The sequence below is a fragment of the Penaeus japonicus genome, unplaced genomic scaffold, assembly GCF_977035675.1.
Source record: "Penaeus japonicus unplaced genomic scaffold, GWHDUDI00000001_assembly GWHDUDI00000006, whole genome shotgun sequence".
NCBI classification, from domain to species: domain Eukaryota; kingdom Metazoa; phylum Arthropoda; class Malacostraca; order Decapoda; family Penaeidae; genus Penaeus; species Penaeus japonicus.
Window position 1 is genome coordinate 7,876,529 of NW_028234408.1, and position 17,751 is coordinate 7,894,279.

At 38.8% G+C, this 17,751-nt stretch overlaps 2 protein-coding genes across 12 annotated transcripts in view; both read right to left on the reverse strand.

Moving 5' to 3' along the window:
* Nucleotides 1-3,665: 3,665 nt before the first annotated feature.
* LOC147471642 (uncharacterized) lies at nucleotides 3,666-5,965 on the reverse strand. Its single transcript, XM_086537445.1, has 5 exons — nucleotides 5,648-5,965; nucleotides 4,765-4,879; nucleotides 4,454-4,460; nucleotides 4,329-4,414; nucleotides 3,666-4,162 (listed from the first exon to the last, which is right to left on the reverse strand). The coding sequence occupies exons 2-5, from the start codon at nucleotides 4,876-4,878 to the stop codon at nucleotides 4,001-4,003; spliced, it is 369 nt and encodes a 122-aa protein (XP_086393571.1). The 5' UTR covers nucleotide 4,879; nucleotides 5,648-5,965; the 3' UTR covers nucleotides 3,666-4,000.
* Nucleotides 5,966-15,297: 9,332 nt separating this feature from the next.
* The window catches only part of gig (TSC complex subunit tuberin), a 35,524-nt gene continuing 33,070 nt past the window's right edge, over nucleotides 15,298-17,751 (reverse strand). For all 11 annotated transcript variants that reach the window (XM_086537632.1, XM_043038292.2, XM_043038290.2 and 8 more), the window contains 4 exons: nucleotides 17,621-17,740; nucleotides 17,191-17,331; nucleotides 16,723-16,896; nucleotides 15,298-16,351 (listed from right to left, as the gene is read on the reverse strand). In XM_086537632.1, the coding sequence (XP_086393758.1) occupies nucleotides 16,124-16,351; nucleotides 16,723-16,896; nucleotides 17,191-17,331; nucleotides 17,621-17,740 (663 nt within the window). In that variant the 3' untranslated portion in view covers nucleotides 15,298-16,123. The remainder of the gene's footprint in view (nucleotides 16,352-16,722; nucleotides 16,897-17,190; nucleotides 17,332-17,620; nucleotides 17,741-17,751) is intronic.

Sequence of the window (17,751 nt, forward strand, 5' to 3'; positions counted from 1 at the left end):
GTGGTAGGATCAGCTTATCCCAGAACAAAAAAAATCTCACTATGACTTCATGAGATATAGGTGGCAGTGCATTTGAGAATACATACATAAAAAAAATATCTTGTATCACGACTGGTGGTGTCAGTGCACCGAGGGTGGGGGTCGGACAGTGGCTCCCTCTGGGGCAAACAATTCAAACACCATCACAACTTATGGGTAACAGGTGAGCTAGTTACGGTGGTCAGGCGTAACTGGCGCGATGCCCTGTACCTCAAAGGTGCGGTTGGGTTGACTTTGCCATGCACCCAAACACTGTACAACTCAACCACCGTTCTACCTTGGTGAAAACATGCACCAACACAACACAGTAGCTATACAGGGGGGAGGGGGGGGTTACATATATATCAAACGTGCGGGAAACTTTTCGTCCGCTGGGAGGGGGGGGGGGTTACCACATAAAAACCTGCGTGCTCCTTGCACGGCTTACTGATGCCTCATGCGTCCTGCATGGCTACAAAAATTATATGCGTGCGCCCTGCACGGCTTACTGATGCCTCATGCGTCTTGCATGGCTACCAAAATGACATGCGTGCGCCCTGCACGGCTTACTGATGCCTCATGCGTTTTGCATGGCTACCTAAATGACATGCGTGCGCCCTGCACGGCTTACAGATGCCTCATGCGTCTTGCATGGCTACCTAAATGACATGCGTGCGCCCTGCACGGCTTACAGATGCCTCATGCGTCTTGCATGGCTACAAAAATGACATGCGTGCGCCCTGCACGGCTTACAGATGCCTCATGCGTCTTGCATGGCTACAAAAATGACATGCGTGCGCCCTGCACGGCTTACAGATGCCTCATGCGTCTTGCATGGCTACAAAAATGACATGCGTGCGCCCTGCATATGCCTCATGCGTCTTGCATGGCTACAAAAATGACATGCGTGCGCCCTGCACGGCTTACAGATGCCTCAAACAACAATAATAACACTTTGCAACTGCCAAGAGAGAACATACAAAAGAAGAATCGAATCTAAGTAATATGTGCAAGCTCAAGATATAAGGTTTACAAGATACAGAGAAAATACGAACATGAATAGCACTTGTCGACGAGAAAAATAACAAGAGGCGTATTTTAACGAGCGGTGAAAGATAAATTGATAGATAAAAATTGGCAATACTGATCACCAGCACAGATTCGGAGGGAAAGTAAAGACTATTAAGAAATTACATGTTTTAAATACAATATCGCTTCTCCTCCGATAATTGCAATTTAGTATGGAAAATCTTTCAAAGGTTCACTTTCGAAACAAATATTTTTTGGAGAGGAACAGTCAATAAAATGTCTCCAGAATACATTATCCGAAGTTGCAAGATGCAGAAAAATACGAATAGCCATAGCACGTGTCGATGAAAGAAAGTACAAAAATAACAGAAAATAGGAATCAGGCAACACTCATCGCCAGTACAGATTCGGAATGAAAGCGAAAAGCTGTCAAGAATTTACAGTCTAATACAAATCGCGTCCGCTTCGATAATTGTAATTAAGCATGGAAAATCTTTCAAGGGTTCACTTCCAAAACAAATATTCGGAGATTAACAGTCAATAAAATATCTCCAGAATATATTGTCCGAAGTTGCAAAATACGAGTAGAAATAGCAGGTGTCGATGAAAGAAGTACAAAAATAACAGAATATAGGAATCAGGCAACACTCATCGCCAGTACAGATTCGGAATGAAAGTGAAAAGCTGTCAAGAATTTACATAGTCTAAATACGATATCGGCCCTTTCGATAATCGTAATCGAACATGTAAAATCTTGTAAGGGTTCACTTTCAGAACAAATATTTTGGAGAGTAAAGCCAGAAAAATTCTCCAAATTACCTTGTCCGAATAATGAAAATATAAATATAAAACAAGAAGGGTTGTTTCACGACAAAAAGGGAAGCAAAACATTGACACTGCCTTTTCACACGGTCAGGTCATGAAGGGGAGGGTCTGAAATATCGGCACGTGCGAAGAACTAAGCGAAGAAACAATACATATAAAAATATCTGATGCTCAGAACTTCAGAATACAGAATAGAACTTCAGAACATTCAAGCCATTATTCACATAAAATAAGAAAGAAATTCAGTAGGCCGTCAGAGAGGCCGTTATAACGGGGTCATCAAGGCGAGATGAGGAAACAGGGGAAGAGAGGGGGGGGGGACTTTTCCTTTCAACGATTAATTCGTTCACACCTAAGCGTAAGGGAGGGAAGAGGATGGAAGTCCTGCGGAATCACACTCCCGCTCAGGTGTTTCACAAAAGAAAAACAGAGGTACAATCACGAGAAAAAAATATCACAGCATAGAGGTACAATCACGAGAAAAAAATCACAGCATAGAAAATTCCTAAATCCTAACGAAATCTAACGAAACCTAACAAAATAAAAAGAGCCTGGGTTTCTCTAACTTACGGGATTTTTTGATGTCACGATGTCAACATGTAGATGGGCGTCTGCAGGCGGGTCGTAGGTCGTCGTATCGCGGATCGGTGTGGTGGTCCTTTTGACTTCTCATCTGTGGCCTTTTCTGCTCGTGTCAGAGACTTCGTGACCTGGGAGTTGGGGCGCTCGTGTTAAGCCCAAAATCCGCGGTGGGCAGTCTTGGGTTGCCATGAAAGATGGGTGTCGACGTGCAGGAAGTTACTTAGCACGGACAGGTCGGCTGCTATGGGCGGCGGTGTTTGTCAGGACAGGTAGAACAGGGCGGGCGGGCGGGAGAAGTTCTTACTGTGGTGTGGGCGGGCGGGCAAACTTCTTACTGCGGAGTGAGCGGCGGGCGGGAACTTCGACGTAATATCTCCATTTCTTCTCGATATCAATGGTAGCTTCGACGTAGCGGCTTCTTCGGAGTTGTGAGTCCGATACCAGCAAAATCGTGGCATCCACCGCTGCCACCAGTTGTAACCCACCAGTGCCACCGGTGCCAACAATGTAAACAGCTTGCTGGCCACGGTTGTAACCCACCGGCTGGCACCAATGTAAACCACCAGTGCCACCAGTTTGTAAGCCACCTTCTGCCACCGGTGCCATCAGTTTGTAAACCACCAGTTTGTAAGCCACCAGCTGACACCAGCTTGTAAGTCACCTACTGGCACTAGTTGTAACCCACCTCTGAGAGCAGTTGTTATAACCACTCGATGCCCTGGTTGTAGGTCAGTGGATAAAAGACAGACTTTCACGTGCCATGGTCTTTATTGTGGACTGTTAATTACACTAGACCCTGGCCGAAGGCCAGAGGTCAGAGCGGTTAGCTCTAGTCTGTCTGTCTGACCTCTCTGTCCTGATCTGTCTGTCTGTCTGTCCTTACATGTCCTTAAGTACAAATCTTTAGTCACTTTCTTCGCCTCAGGGTTTCCGTTAGCAAACACAGCTGCCTAGAAAAGCTTGTGTTCCGAGGCGGAAACGAACACAGGAAGCAGGATACGTCAGGTCAAGACACACTGCCATCGATATTGCATTCAATTAAGTAGACATACATGATCAATGTCTTGTGTCACATAATATCAACACCAGTGCCTTACAATGTATATATATATATATATATGTGTGTGTGTGTGTGTGTATTACTTCTACATGACGTCATTTTATCTGATAATTCAGGAAAGAAAAGGAACATGCTAAACGGAAATATTAAATCGTCATAGAAATTTTTATTGCAACGATACAAATGAGGAAAAAGAACTTCCAAAATAGGCTATGTGTAAAGTCAATGACATGAAAATACAGAAAGTTCTGAAGATACTTCTATGTAAATAAACATAATTGTAAAAATAGTCAGTCATCAAAGCAAACTAGATAATCTGCTTCTTACTTGACTCAATCCCAAGTTTGTCTAATCTCACATCTAATCTCACACCTGATCTCACACCTAACCCACATAAGGATGTAGAAGCTACAGTGCGAGCGAAAATCCTATCCGGAGAGAGTTAGGCCAAGATCCGACAGACTGGGAGCCACCCGACAGGGAGTATCAATTGCAACAGATCTGGGTCTTGCAGTGGGCCCTCCAAACGCAGAACCAATTACATGACACTGTAGTCTCCTTGATGACAGTGCCTTGACGCCCTTCATCCAGGCAGTTACCGTTAGGACAAGGTCCTGACCCGTCTTGCCAGCAGGTGTCCGCGTTGATCTGGGAATGAAAGGAAGAATTATTATTCGTGAGCAGAGGAGAAAAATCGGAGATCCTTATAATGGAGCTCGAGAAAAGCGTCGAGAGGGAATAAAGGACTTTTTGAAATGTCAGGAGAGAACAGTCACTCAAAAGAGAATCATTCTGAATCAGAGGAAATCTTTACCCTCACTCCCGAGGGCAGCTCCCAGGTATTGGAACTGCCGCCACCAGCCCCTGCGGTCACCGCCTGGGCTCCGGCAGCGATGAGAGCTGTTGGGCAAAGTGCCAAGGATTAGGAAATCGTCATGCTATCGCTCTCAGGGAAATAGTGGTCTTTCTATTTCTATGCCTGTTCATGTGTATACACTGCATATAGTATGAATAAACTTATCAAAATCAAATCAAATCTATTTCTCAGTCTCCCTCCTCCTCTTGCTCTTTCCCTATGCTTGCCTCCTTCTCTCTCTCTCTCTCTCTCTCTCTCTCTTTCTCTCTCTCTCTCTCTCTCTCTCTCTCTCTCTCTCTCTCTCTCTCTCTCTTCTCTTCCTCTTCCTCTCTCTCTCTCTCTCTCTCTCTCTCTCTCTCTCTCCCGTCTCCCTCGCCCCTCCCTCCCTCCTCACAGCAGTGATGACGCCTCCGTCCCTCTTCACTCGCTCCTTGACACTGGAAGCCTCAGTCCCCGCAGGAGCAAGGGCCAGGCACCACAGCCCCACGAGCACAGCGCACAGCTTCATTCTGCAGGAAGACGTGCAACAAGGATGAAATAAGCATCGCCTCCTTCGACCGACGCCACGCACGACTCAGCGTTCCGTGGGCGGGCATGCGGGCGTCGGTGCTTCATTGCCCGCGGGTTGACTTACACCGCGGCCAAGCATCCCCGGCACACTGTCTGCATCAAGCATATTAATTAATGTAAAATATTTCAACTACGAGGTGTGATTTCATTAGATACATCACTATCATGGGTTCTTTTACAAGAATAATCATTAATTTCTTGTAGAAATTCCAGTAACACAATATGCAACTGAAGGACAAACGCGTAATTCGTAGTAGTGCAAACACTATTTGTGAATAATGGCAGTAATTATGAACATATCATCTCTTCATAAATAGTGACAGGAGGTGCTTTTCCTTAAAACAACCATTGACTTTTAATGCAGCACATTGATAATGATCGAGCTCTCGTTGTCGTAATACTTTTGATTTCTGTGCATTTGCCTTCGTCAACCATCCCCAATAAAAATGCCGTGGCAATCGTTTCAATAATATTTCGTAAACACGTATGGACGAAACGGAAACAAATTGACTCGGGATGCGACAATGCAAAGACGACGGCGAAGACCACGCGACGAAAGTGAACAAGAGACACGGCCGGTAACACAGTGTTTACTTGAAATACCTTATAATTTATACAACATCAACGAAACTGTCCGTACTCTTTCTTTCTACCATTAGAGGTCGCAGGAGAAAAAAAAAAAGAAAAAAATATTGGCGTATACTTACCTAGAAATGTTCACATAGAAGGAATGCTAGGAGAGTCCCCTTGTCCGGCCTTTTTATACCTCGCGTACCAGTTTGTTGTTCCTGCCAGATTCCATCCAGCGTTTGCTTTTCTTTCCAATCAGCTGGCGTATGGCTAATGCCAAAAGGAAGTTACGGTAATAAGCAGAAATTCTGGATCAATCCAATTAATTTAATGCAACTTTTTTATGTTTTAGAATATAAAAAGTAAATATCTAAAACGCCACTGGCAGCGCAACCAAAGGCAACACACAAGGAATATCCTCGAGCGAGCCCTAGTGTAGAATATCGTATATATATGTGCACACGGAGACAAGAGGTATATATATAGATGCGTGGATAATTTTTCTTGCGTTTTTTTTATTTTTATTTTTTTTTATCTTTTTCTTTTTACTCATTATACGAACCGCAAATTATGATGTGTTATGAGACGATTAGATAACAGAATCTAGATATACGCAGGGTCTAATATACGTATAGTAAAATGCTTGATTAATTAACGAGACGAAGAAATCTTGAACATACAGTCTACGCACGTATTTTTTTTTTCTATTTCCAGTCTATGATTAAGGATTGGGTTTCTATTACGTTTCATTGAACAACTGCTTTTTCTAAGTAATTCACTCATTGTAAATCTGTTACAACGTTACAACACGAATATCAAAGGAGGAAATTTATCTACGTTCCCTGAAGGAAAAACCCGCTAAAAAAATGTATCTACGTCTTGTTCCCTGATGGAAAAGCCCGCCAAAAAATTGTATCTACGTCGTGTTCCCTGAAGGAAAAGCCCGCCAAAAAATTGTATCTACGTCGTGTTCCCTGAAGGAAAAGCCCGCCAAAAAATTGTATCTACGTCGTGTTCCCTGAAGGAAAAGCCCGCCAAAAAATTGTATCTACGTCGTGTTCCCTGATGGGAAAACCCACCAAAAAAAAGTATTAGGTGCATCTTATCTTCTGTTAAAAATAATTTACTGTCTTGCATTAAATCAGTCATGCCTTAACGCTCCAATAACAGCATAATGAAGAATGCACAATAAGGGACATAGACAGTATAGCAAAATTACAAATAAATACAACATGAAATTAAAAACTAAAATTTACTATCATCACAAACTGAGCATCACACACACAGAGCGGAGAGGCCCAGATAAAATCTTCGTAGTATACGGCATCACCATAGCTTTAGCATCCTAAAAAAAAAAAAGTGACTTAGGGAGTCCGTGGAACAGTGCGTTGCTATGGGGTAGTAGATGAAGGTCACAGAGCGACCCGTGCCTCTGTGGCGCGCCTTTGAAAAAAAAACAAAATTTGTACAGTTATTTGCCATGGTCTTTAATGTGGACTCTTGTTATTGCACTAGGCTCTTGTCTGTCTGTCTAACTTGCTCTATTCTCTCTCTGTCTACAAATCCTGAGTCAACTGAGTCAAAACAGACTGCCAGCGATATTGCACTGAATTAAGTAGAAATATATGATCAATGTCTTGGGTCACATAATATCAATAATGATAAAAACAATAATAATAATAATAATAATGAGGATAATGGTCACAATGATAATAATAATGAAAATAATTATGATAATTATGATCATAATAATGATAATAATAACGATGATAATAATGATAATATCAAAGGTAATACAAATGATGATAATGACAATGATAACAAAAGATGATAATAACAATGATAATAATAAGGATGATATTAATGATGATAACAATGATAATAATAATTATAATCATAATGATAATGACAACAGCAAAGATAATTATAATGAGAATGATAATCATGGCATCAATGATCATAAAAATTACAATAATAAGGTACTGATAATCATAGTAGCAATGATGATGCCAATTATAATAATCATAATGATAATCATAATGATATTAATGTTACAGGCACTGCTGGTTGTTTTTCTTGAAGTGACACATTCGTGGGATTTACGACTTCTATGACCACTGAAGCGTAATGAAGTAGAAAATTCACAGAAATTGTTGAGTTATCGAAAATGCAAGTACTATTGAATATTAGAGCAAATAACAGTGATGGACAAACTAGAATAATGATTAAATACATTTACAATTATGTTTGAATAGTTATAATCGCCGTTTAGCATTGCAATCACAGAATTTCAACATGAGTAGACATGAGCGAAGTTTCACCACAGTGAATGACCGCTGACCGTGGTGCATGGTTGCAGTAATGAGGATAGTAATGATGATAATGATAATAATCATGATACTGATGATGATGATGATAATAATAATGATGATAACAATGATGATATATGTTTGTATATAATATACGATCACAAAATAAATAATATAGACGGAAAAGCTGAGTAAAAACTGGCTCTCGTTATAAATTAAGAACGAACTTAATCAGATCTATAGTTAGCATCATTTTTTCACAATATATGACATATTGAAGGATAATACGATACCAAAGAATGCTTTATTTTTTAAATTACATTCATCGTCGGATACTAAAAAAAAAAGGAAATAAACATTTCATTTCGAAACATTTCATCCGCTCTCGTGTGTCACAGCACGGCGTACCTCGAAACTTTGGTTGGTTCATAAGCTACAAGAGGGTTATAGTAGCATTTCACTTATTTAATTAGTCATCAAAGGTTATGAATCCAAGATTGATTGGCACTGCAAGTAGATTAGGGAAAAAGAGAAATAGCAAGTACTAAAGTAAAAGGATTTGTTGTCTCGTTTGATGGCAATACCATAATAATCTACGCATTTAGCCTCTTGCCTCCTGTTTGTCAATGGTACGTAATCTCGAAACGATATCCTGCAAGTTTAAATACAGCCATTTCACATATACAGCACTGCGAAATTTACTTCGCTTTATTGCCCACATCACAAACAATAAAACACAGACACTTCAACGAGCCTTGAAATGGGTAAACAATGTCTGTTGAGAACCGGTTAGCTGTTTATTCTTTTTTTTCTTTCTTTCTTTCTTTCTGTTACTTCTCATTTTTAATCCTTTTTTACGCACTTAAGTGGATTAATCATTTCCTTTTACTTGAAAATAAGCTTTCTTTGGGATGTAGTAGTAATGCCATTGCCTGGAAACTCCTAGTAGCTCTCGAACGTTTCGAGGAAGGGAAGGAATTGTCAATATCAGGGAAAATCTTTTACATTTTTTTTCACCTTTTTTTCTACCAAATGTCTGGCTAAACCCCACTCAGGCGCCATGGGAATGATCAGCAATTCCCATCACAGGAATTCCAACGACCTTATCAAACGTCTCCAATATTCCAGTCACAAAAATTGCCAGTTTGGTAATTTTGGTGCTAAATCCCTCTTCACAAACGCTCCCACTCGACGGAGCCATCCGAAAAGCTGAGCCAGTCGTCAGAACCATAGAGGATAATGTACTCCCGCTGCCTGAGCGCGGCGTCCTTGTGAAATGAAGCGATATATCCACATTTGAGAATGAATACTCGATTGGAATACATTTGAACATGATTGAGGTGTAATGGCACACACACGCAGAGAGAAAGAGAGAGAGACAGAGAGAGAGAGAGATCCATGATCACCGCCTCTCCTAGCTCTCCCCCACCACCTCCACCCTCCCCTGACACTTAGCATTCAATTTTGTTATATACGTGTGTTTCAAATGCCATGTATCTGTCCAAGTGTACTCCTATTTTTTCAGTGAAATGTTTGGTTTGATAGGGTGGCTTTCAAATTCTATCGTTGTACCGATGGGGATTTCGGTAATGTTCTGTCGACTACCTTTGAATATGCATTGAGTTTTATGTGGATTTAATTTTAGACCATTACTTTCAAAATATATTTTAGCTTGTGTAAGAGGGTTTTGAGTATTTCTTATTAATGTATTTAAGTTATTTACTGAGTCACTATGAAGAAACCGTGAATCATTGGCGTACTTCACTAGAAGGCAGTTATGAGCAATGGTTGATAAGTCATTTATGGAAACTGTAAATAGGATTGAGCCTAAAATAGACCAAAATATATTGGTTGTCTCGATGATATGCTTTCATTATTTTTTACTGATTGAGTTATAGTATTCAGATAGCTGCTAAACCAAAAAGAATCAATTGTATGAGATCTTAGTTTTGTGATTTACACTGTCAAAAGCTTTGGAAAGATCACATAATGTGAGTAAATTTACCTGATTTTTGTTTATGTTATCATAATTTTTATCAGTTATTTGTAATAACGCTGTTTCAGTGGATAAAGCCATGTTGTGTTTTAGATAATAGGTTATTGGCCTCCAGGAAACTCGTTAGTTGATTTGCTACAATTTTCTCAAGAACTTTAGATAGATCAGGGAATATTGTAATAGGGCGGTAATTATTCACGTCATCTATATCTCCCGATATGAAGCCGTTTGGTAGCTCATTGGTAGCGTGTCGACTTCACATCCCCGTGGTCGGCAGATCGAGTCCCGTCCAAACTCGTGAATTTCCACTGTCACCTGGCGGTTACTAACGTAGCTGTGCACAGATCGCGTCAACACTCGTTGGCACATTCTCTCTCTCACACACACACACACACACACACACACACACACATATATATATATATATATATATATATATATATATATATATATATATATATGTACATGTATATGTATGTATATTTATATATACATATATACATATGTGTGTGTGTGTGCGTGTGTGTTCGTATGTGTGTTTGTGTGTGTGTGTGTATATATATATATATATATATATATATATATATATATATATATATATATATATATATATGTATATACATAGACATATACATGAATATACATATACATATACATCAAGGTCTTAATTGTACATGAACAGTTACAGAGTTTATATTTAAGGAATTATAATATTATAAAACCTAAATCTCAATAATTTTAATGACTCCCTCTTAAATATCTCCTCCAGGGCGCGAGATGCAACATCTTTGGACATTCGGACGAGCTGACCGCGTCCCCAGAATTGGTCGTTACCGTGTGGACCAATCACAGCCGAGTCGGCAGCACTTTGTCCAATGAGAAGAGGTCACCCTTGCCTTCAAAGTGATCCAGCATCTCGCCTCAAAATAGGTATTTTTTAGATTCAGACACAAAGAGTTCAGCCCTCGTGTCGAAAGGACTTCCTCCTCTCTCTTCGACTCCTCCTCAAGGATACCAGGTAGATAGCGTCTAGAGCCCAGTGACTTAATTCATATACTGTGCATTGCCCCTGTTTCCTTAGTGTTCTCGATGTCACTATAACTCACATCTCGTTAGCTTTGCGATAGGCTTAGCTTCCCCTTGCGTGTATTTATTGTGCCCCCTTATTGTAAATAATGTTATACATCTTGAGTTATAATATATTGTTATTATTATTTAGCTACCGTGTTTCACATCACCCTTTATTTATCATGGGTGGGTAATTAGAACAATCTCTGCTCGCCACATATTCTGGTGAAAGCGACAGGGCCCATTCGATACCCATCACAATATATATGCATACACACACACACACACACATATATATGTGTGTGTGTGTGATATAGCAAATGATGCCATACAAGATTAATGATATAAACTAAGAAGAAGATAACGATAACGAAAGAGAAGTGATGTAATCGAAGGTTTAAGGTACTTAATAAGATCAGATAATAAGATCAAAAAGTTCAAAATAAGATTAGAGGAAGATCAGCGATGCAAAATGCAAACAAGCCATGTTGAAGTATATCTCTAAACCAAGCACTGGAACTAAAACGAATGATATGAATTATAAAATACTCCGAAAATGATCAATGATCGACTGTCTCTGAATATGCACTCTGAACAGACAACCACCTCCACATTTCCACAAAATACAATGACACAAGTATACTAATCCACAAAATCATACATGGAAATTATCCACATTGGCTTTTACCTACGCAAACAAGGGCCGGCATAACGGGAGTCTATATGCACCTGTCTTTGAAAGTGATACGCTATAAGCAAAAGGATTGATAACATGGTCCATGTCTGCCCATAGTCACTATACAATAGCCTTCAAGTTCGGTCAGATTACCACATGGCACACTTATTTGATTTATTCAAAAGACTCCCACGCATAAGGTTTCAAACACCGAGTCCCGTGGTGGCAGCTCAATAAAGTTCAATAAATTATGCCAAACCACGTACATTTTCTTTAATTAACCAGTTTGCTTCATATTTTCAATAAAGTTTTCCTAACCGCCCTGTCAGCCGTATATGGATCCTTCTAGAACAGTCCAAGAAGGAGGAACTTATATTTTCTTCTCTTCTCTAAGGGAAATCGGGAAACAAATGGAACTATTTGACTAAATTTGGAAAGATACACATTCTAAACGAGTTAGAATTGATGTAATGATGGGACGAGGGGCAAACAGTAACCATATCTAAAAAGATTGTTGAAAGTCGGTAGTCTTTAGATGCGCCATCTTGAAATCCCTTCCCCCATTTTGTTCAAAAGCTCCAAACGGACAAGGACCTCGGGCGTGTTACTCAATATACACTGAGAAGATTTATAAGGGGAAAAAATATCAAATGTAAGTTTGGGCATAATGCACTCTCTTTATGATTCACATACTTCTCATGAAACATGTAGAAAAAAAACACGAACAATTCATCCTCATTAGAACTGAATCCCACCTTCTCGCCTTAACGATGAGGCTCGATTTACCAAGATTTCACAGAAAATGCGTCTGCACAAAATGTCCTACAGTACGTTGTCCCCTCTAATTGCAACTTCAGGAGCAGCACCAACCGCAACACAAACTGCAGTTGCATCTCCAACAGCAACACCAGCCAAAGACACTCCTCAGCAGGCCACAGAAGACTACAAACTAAAAATATTTAAAAGCAGACACCTAGCTTGGTTTTGGCTCGACCAAAATTTTTATGAAACTGCCCAGTCTCATCATCAGGACAACACTGGAAGGAGTGATTTCTCTGATTCTACTTGTTAGTGAGGTTGATCAGTATTTCTGTCCGCGTGCCGTTAGAGGTAAGCGATAATAAAAGTACTGAGAATAGCACGAAGCTTGGAATATTCTTTGTTCACACTGAAGTACATGTATTTTACAGTCAAACGGATGTTCATTCTAGAGTTCGTGAATATTTGAGTTGTTTATCGTAACATTATCTTTGATATAATATTCAGAATAAACATTTAAATTGGTCATCAGATCTCTCATCCAACACAGTACATCAACATCAGTACAACATCAGTCGGTGGATTATTATCTGGTCGGTAGTGAGTGTGATATAGTAAACAGCACTACTTGTATTTATCTTTATTTCTAGATCGAGCCATTTTGCAGCTGTCATGGCTGATCTTAGATAAAGTATTGGGGAAGAAAGAAAAGAAAATTTAGCCAGAGACAAACACGAAAACAGTCGTTAATAAGATAGTCCTTACGAAACGTGAGAAAATATAGCATTTTCATTCCCAAAGGTGAATGAATCGCTGGAACCACCTTACATATAAAAGTTGGGAGAGTTCACTTAAAATGACACAGTTCATAATATCTAATATAACAAGATGATGGTAATATTCTTTAAAATAATACATATGGGTTGCCAGTTTCGCTCTTTTTTTTACCTAAGGGGGTCTGGGAGGGGGATATATTTGTATCAAGAGTGATATAGGTCAACACGGTCAGACGTTCAATAGATTATGTCTTTCCTGTCATTATAACACAACGACACTCAGCTACTTAGATCAGAGATTCTATAGTATGAAGTCATGAGGACTGTATATAGCTGCCTTAAAAAGAAAAGAAAGAAAAAAAAAAAAAAAAAAAAAAAAAAAAATATATATATATATATATATATATATATATATATATATGTGTGTGTGTGTGTGTGTGTATGTGTGTGTGTGCGTGTGTATATATACCTACATATATCGTCACTCTTGTCCTCAATTTTTGTTTTCATTTACCGGTATTAATATGTTAGTGTCGACACCGAGACCCTTTTAGCACCGACATGCCCAATAAAATTGTAGTAGACTAATCCTTGTGTTTGTGTGGTTCATTGTTGGTCACTCCTACAATACCTAAACTGATTGATTCATTATTGAATCAACAGCTTGATTGTCTAGACTGCGGTTAAAAATACTGATTAAATTGACTTTAGGACACATGAAGCACTTCTCAAGTTAGCTATTTAACTCCCTTGTTGTTAGAAAGACTATCAATTATACACTCAACAATATTTCTCCATTATCCCTCGTAAAGACCAAAGGCGTGTCCACATAAAGGGAAGTACGTCTATGACGTCAGAAACGAATTTTAATAGTGTTGCCAAGACGAGCACTCGAGCAGCTGTCCGGCAGGTCGGCTTTACACACCATCGGATTGACTGATTAAATATACAATTTTTTTTTCTGTCGCGCCAACCTTTGGGGTCATTAGCGGCGAAGCACACCATTGGAAAGGTAAATATTAGCCATGGGCATTTCCATGGTTTGTCCCATGGTTACTTGTGACCGTTATATGGTAACACTGCTTCCGGGTACGGGCACTCGGGCAGTGACCCTCGCGTGGACACTATTTAAGGTCACTTAAATACCTCAAATTCTAGAAAGCAGACAGTACAATCACACGTTACCGTTTAGTACTGACACTGTTTGCTAATGAAACTCGGCCTATTTACACCAGAATTAGTGTTCCTCCGTTTCCAATCTTTCCTTTTCCAGCTTACTTCCTCCATGCATCACATTTCGAGATGTGTATCTTATTCTCATGATGTGACCTCTACCCGCTACCCTAACAAAGAAACCCTTGTGAGCTTTGTGCCAACATGTTACTTTGAATCTTAAGACAATGGTTATCACAGGTGGACAAAGAGTAATCAACCTAGGGATTAAATGAGAAACCTTGTTCTATTAAGGCACCATTTAAGTACTTCAATTACTTTCTCCCTTTTTTCTGATGATGACTTTTTTCCTTAAGTGTCTTTTCTCACCTGACAAGAAAGCCTTTATATTTATCCATTTTATTTTTATTGCAAGGTATGCATGGACTGTTATTTGATGCAGTTGATACATTCCGAGAATATAGATGGCCAAGGTGCATCTTGCAAATATTTTTCTTTCTCTCTCCTGCATAAACTAAAATGTGGTCACAATCTTCATTTCATATCTCACTCAAAAATTAGATAATCATATATAATGGCCACTTTTCTTCATTTTTTAAATATACTTCATCCCAACTTTCCTCAAAGAAATAGAAGTAGGGTCAACCAAACCGTAATAAATCTGCTCTTCTAAACTTACGTCAAACAAATATTTCTATAATATTTGTTAGGGCAGTTTCACATCCATTCTTTCATGTTTGTATGTTTTCCTGCTTTACCCTTCATTATTTTGCTTACAACTCATCCACCATGAATTCTTCACATTCATTTGCATCTATAATTAAGATTGCACAATATTGCACTCGAGAGCTTGGTGGTAATTGGCCGAATGCAACATGTTAGAATAGCATCATGATATCTCACCACCTTATTTTCATCACCAATCTGCCGCACGCATTCTTCTCTTGATAAAAAAAGAGAGAAAAAAAATAAAAATAAGATCAATCAGATCATTCATTTAACGCCAAAAATGTTCAGGTAAACAAACAGCGTAAAGTATTTTTTATTACACAAAACAATATAAACAACTGAAGACAGTCAATGACACTGGTATATGGAAGTAACTGTTTAAAGAATATGCTTATTCTGCTTTTAATAATATGTATTCATTAATATCACACATACACATAATCTCCACTGTAAATAATTATGATCAATGCAAGAGAAATCACAGTAAATAAGTTCCACTTTACTTTTAGGTAAAACGTTTTTTATTTATTTATCAAATCTTATTGTATCTTTTTTTTGTGTTTGGATTTAGTCTGTTTGGATAAATATATAGATAAAATAGCCAGAAAACAACAGATCATGCACTAACATCATATCCAGAGAAAGAATAGGAAAAAAGAAAGAAAGAAATGAAGGGAGATAAAATTATCATTCTTCTTGGGTTATGATTTTGCTCTTCTTTTCCCATCGGTAAACGTCGTACCGCCTTCTTAGAATTACGTCCATTCTAAATAATCCGAAAGAGATCACTCCTATGTTTCATATGTGTGACATATGAAAAACCTTGCAAAGGAAAGACCAAACACATATTTAAAGAGCGTAAAATGCATTCTATATAACCTTTTCCTTTTTATTATTCTTGGCTCTCTATTGTGCACGTTATTACATATCATCAGAACTCAAAGTATCTTTGTCATAAAACAAGAAAACAAAATGCAAAGATATTACCATTAAATCCTTTCATCAGTAGATAAATATATTGAGTCACTAATAGAATCTCCTCTAAGTGGCATATAATGAAAGCCACATTTCACCCCCCCCCCTAAAAAAAAAAAAAAATATATGTTCACAATAACACCAATTTTTCTCTAGGTCAAGAAGGGATTCCAGTTGGCTGAACTCCCGACTCTCGCCTTCTCGCCCTTGTCGGTCTCGATCATGTCGGTGAAATCTAGGACGTTTGCCGACTGCTGGCCCTCTGGCGACGTCAGAATGGTCTGCCGGATCTTCCTGATCTTTCGTAATCTCTCGAGCCAATTGCTGGCGTATGGATTGTGGGGTGGACGGTTTAGTGACTCCCAAATCATGGAAGCAAGCTGGAAGTGCAAAAGAATCTTCAGATTTTTCCACTCCTGGAACTAGTTTTGTTTGACACATAGAATTTCTAAATATTACTGAATGTGTTGAATGAGAAACAATGGTATTGTTGAATAATAATGAATGAGACATAAAGGTATTTAACTTCTCAAAAAGTAATAACACATGAACCATAAAAAAAAATGCATTTAAGAAAGCAATATCAAAAGTTGAATAACAGTACCAAGGGGACTCTAAAGAATATCCAACAGCTTATAAAAATAATACTATCAGTCCACAACAGTTTTGCAAAAGTGACTCGAAAAATAATTGGCAGAATACAGCTTTTTCAACAAGATGTTGGATCACTCCAGATAATGCCCATACTCACATCTGCATGAAGAGCAAGCTGACGCACGAGAATGGGAAGGTTAGTGTCAGACACCAATCGGGGATCCCCACCTCCGCCGACGAAATCAGCCAATTCCGGCCGACAGAGTACGCCAACGCTATTGGTAGAGTGGTCGGCCGGCACTACCTCAACAATGGTGTGGTTGAACTGACCCTGCAATGATTACAGACAAATATGATTAGAATTGTCCTGGACTCACAGTGATCTAAATGAAAAAAAAACATACTACTAAATCAAAACAGCAGCATGAAACATTTTTGTCAATATGTAATTCCACATTCAAAAACAGGAAAAAAATAAAATAAAATTTTCTATGGACACAAAGTCTGTGCATCCAACTTAATATGACAGGAAGATGTGACCTGACTATTACATGAACTATCAATATATCTCCATAAACCTATCTTTTGCAGAAAAAAAGAAAAAAAGATAACCACTCATTCTTACCTTAATAGTATTGATATTATAGGACTGACCACTCTCATTGTAAACTATGGTAACATAATTATTGCCTATATGTTTCTTTTTTCCTGTGCAGTTTGGATCAGACTCTCTTGTTGGCATCAAAGTTGCAATGTGGTAAACAACCTGGAAGTGAATACAAGAAAAAGAGGATGAAAAATAGCTCTAACTGAATATAAGTGTTATTTTAAAATATTGTTTTAAAAGATCATGATTTAAATGGCAATAGGAAACTATTCACAAGCACAGGTAGATTAGGAATATACTATGCAAGCAATAAAATAGACTACATATAGTCCTCTCCTTAACAAAAGACAACCAAAAGACAGAACAGATCTTTCATAAAACAGGAATTCCAGCTCAACACCTCCAGCAAAGAAAGTAAGTCTCTTTACGCAAACAACTTGAAATTAACCTGCATGACGTCGTCGTGCCAAATGTAAACCAACTTTCCGTCATTCCCTTTGGTGTCAAGGCCACCCAGGAAGACTTCATCCTGGGAAACGGAGCTCAGCTCTAACACCGAACCCAAACCCTGAAAAAGGA

What these genes read in the sequence shown, in the direction of transcription:
- LOC147471642 (XM_086537445.1), bottom strand. Translation starts at nt 4,878, where the DNA reads ATGAAGCTGTGCGCTGTGCTCGTGGGGCTGTGGTGCCTGGCCCTTGCT. An exon ending in AGCTGCCCTCGGGAGTGAGG is followed by an intron (nt 4,163 to 4,328) that starts GTAAAGATTTCC and finishes TTTCATTCCCAG; the next exon opens with ATCAACGCGGACACCTGCTG.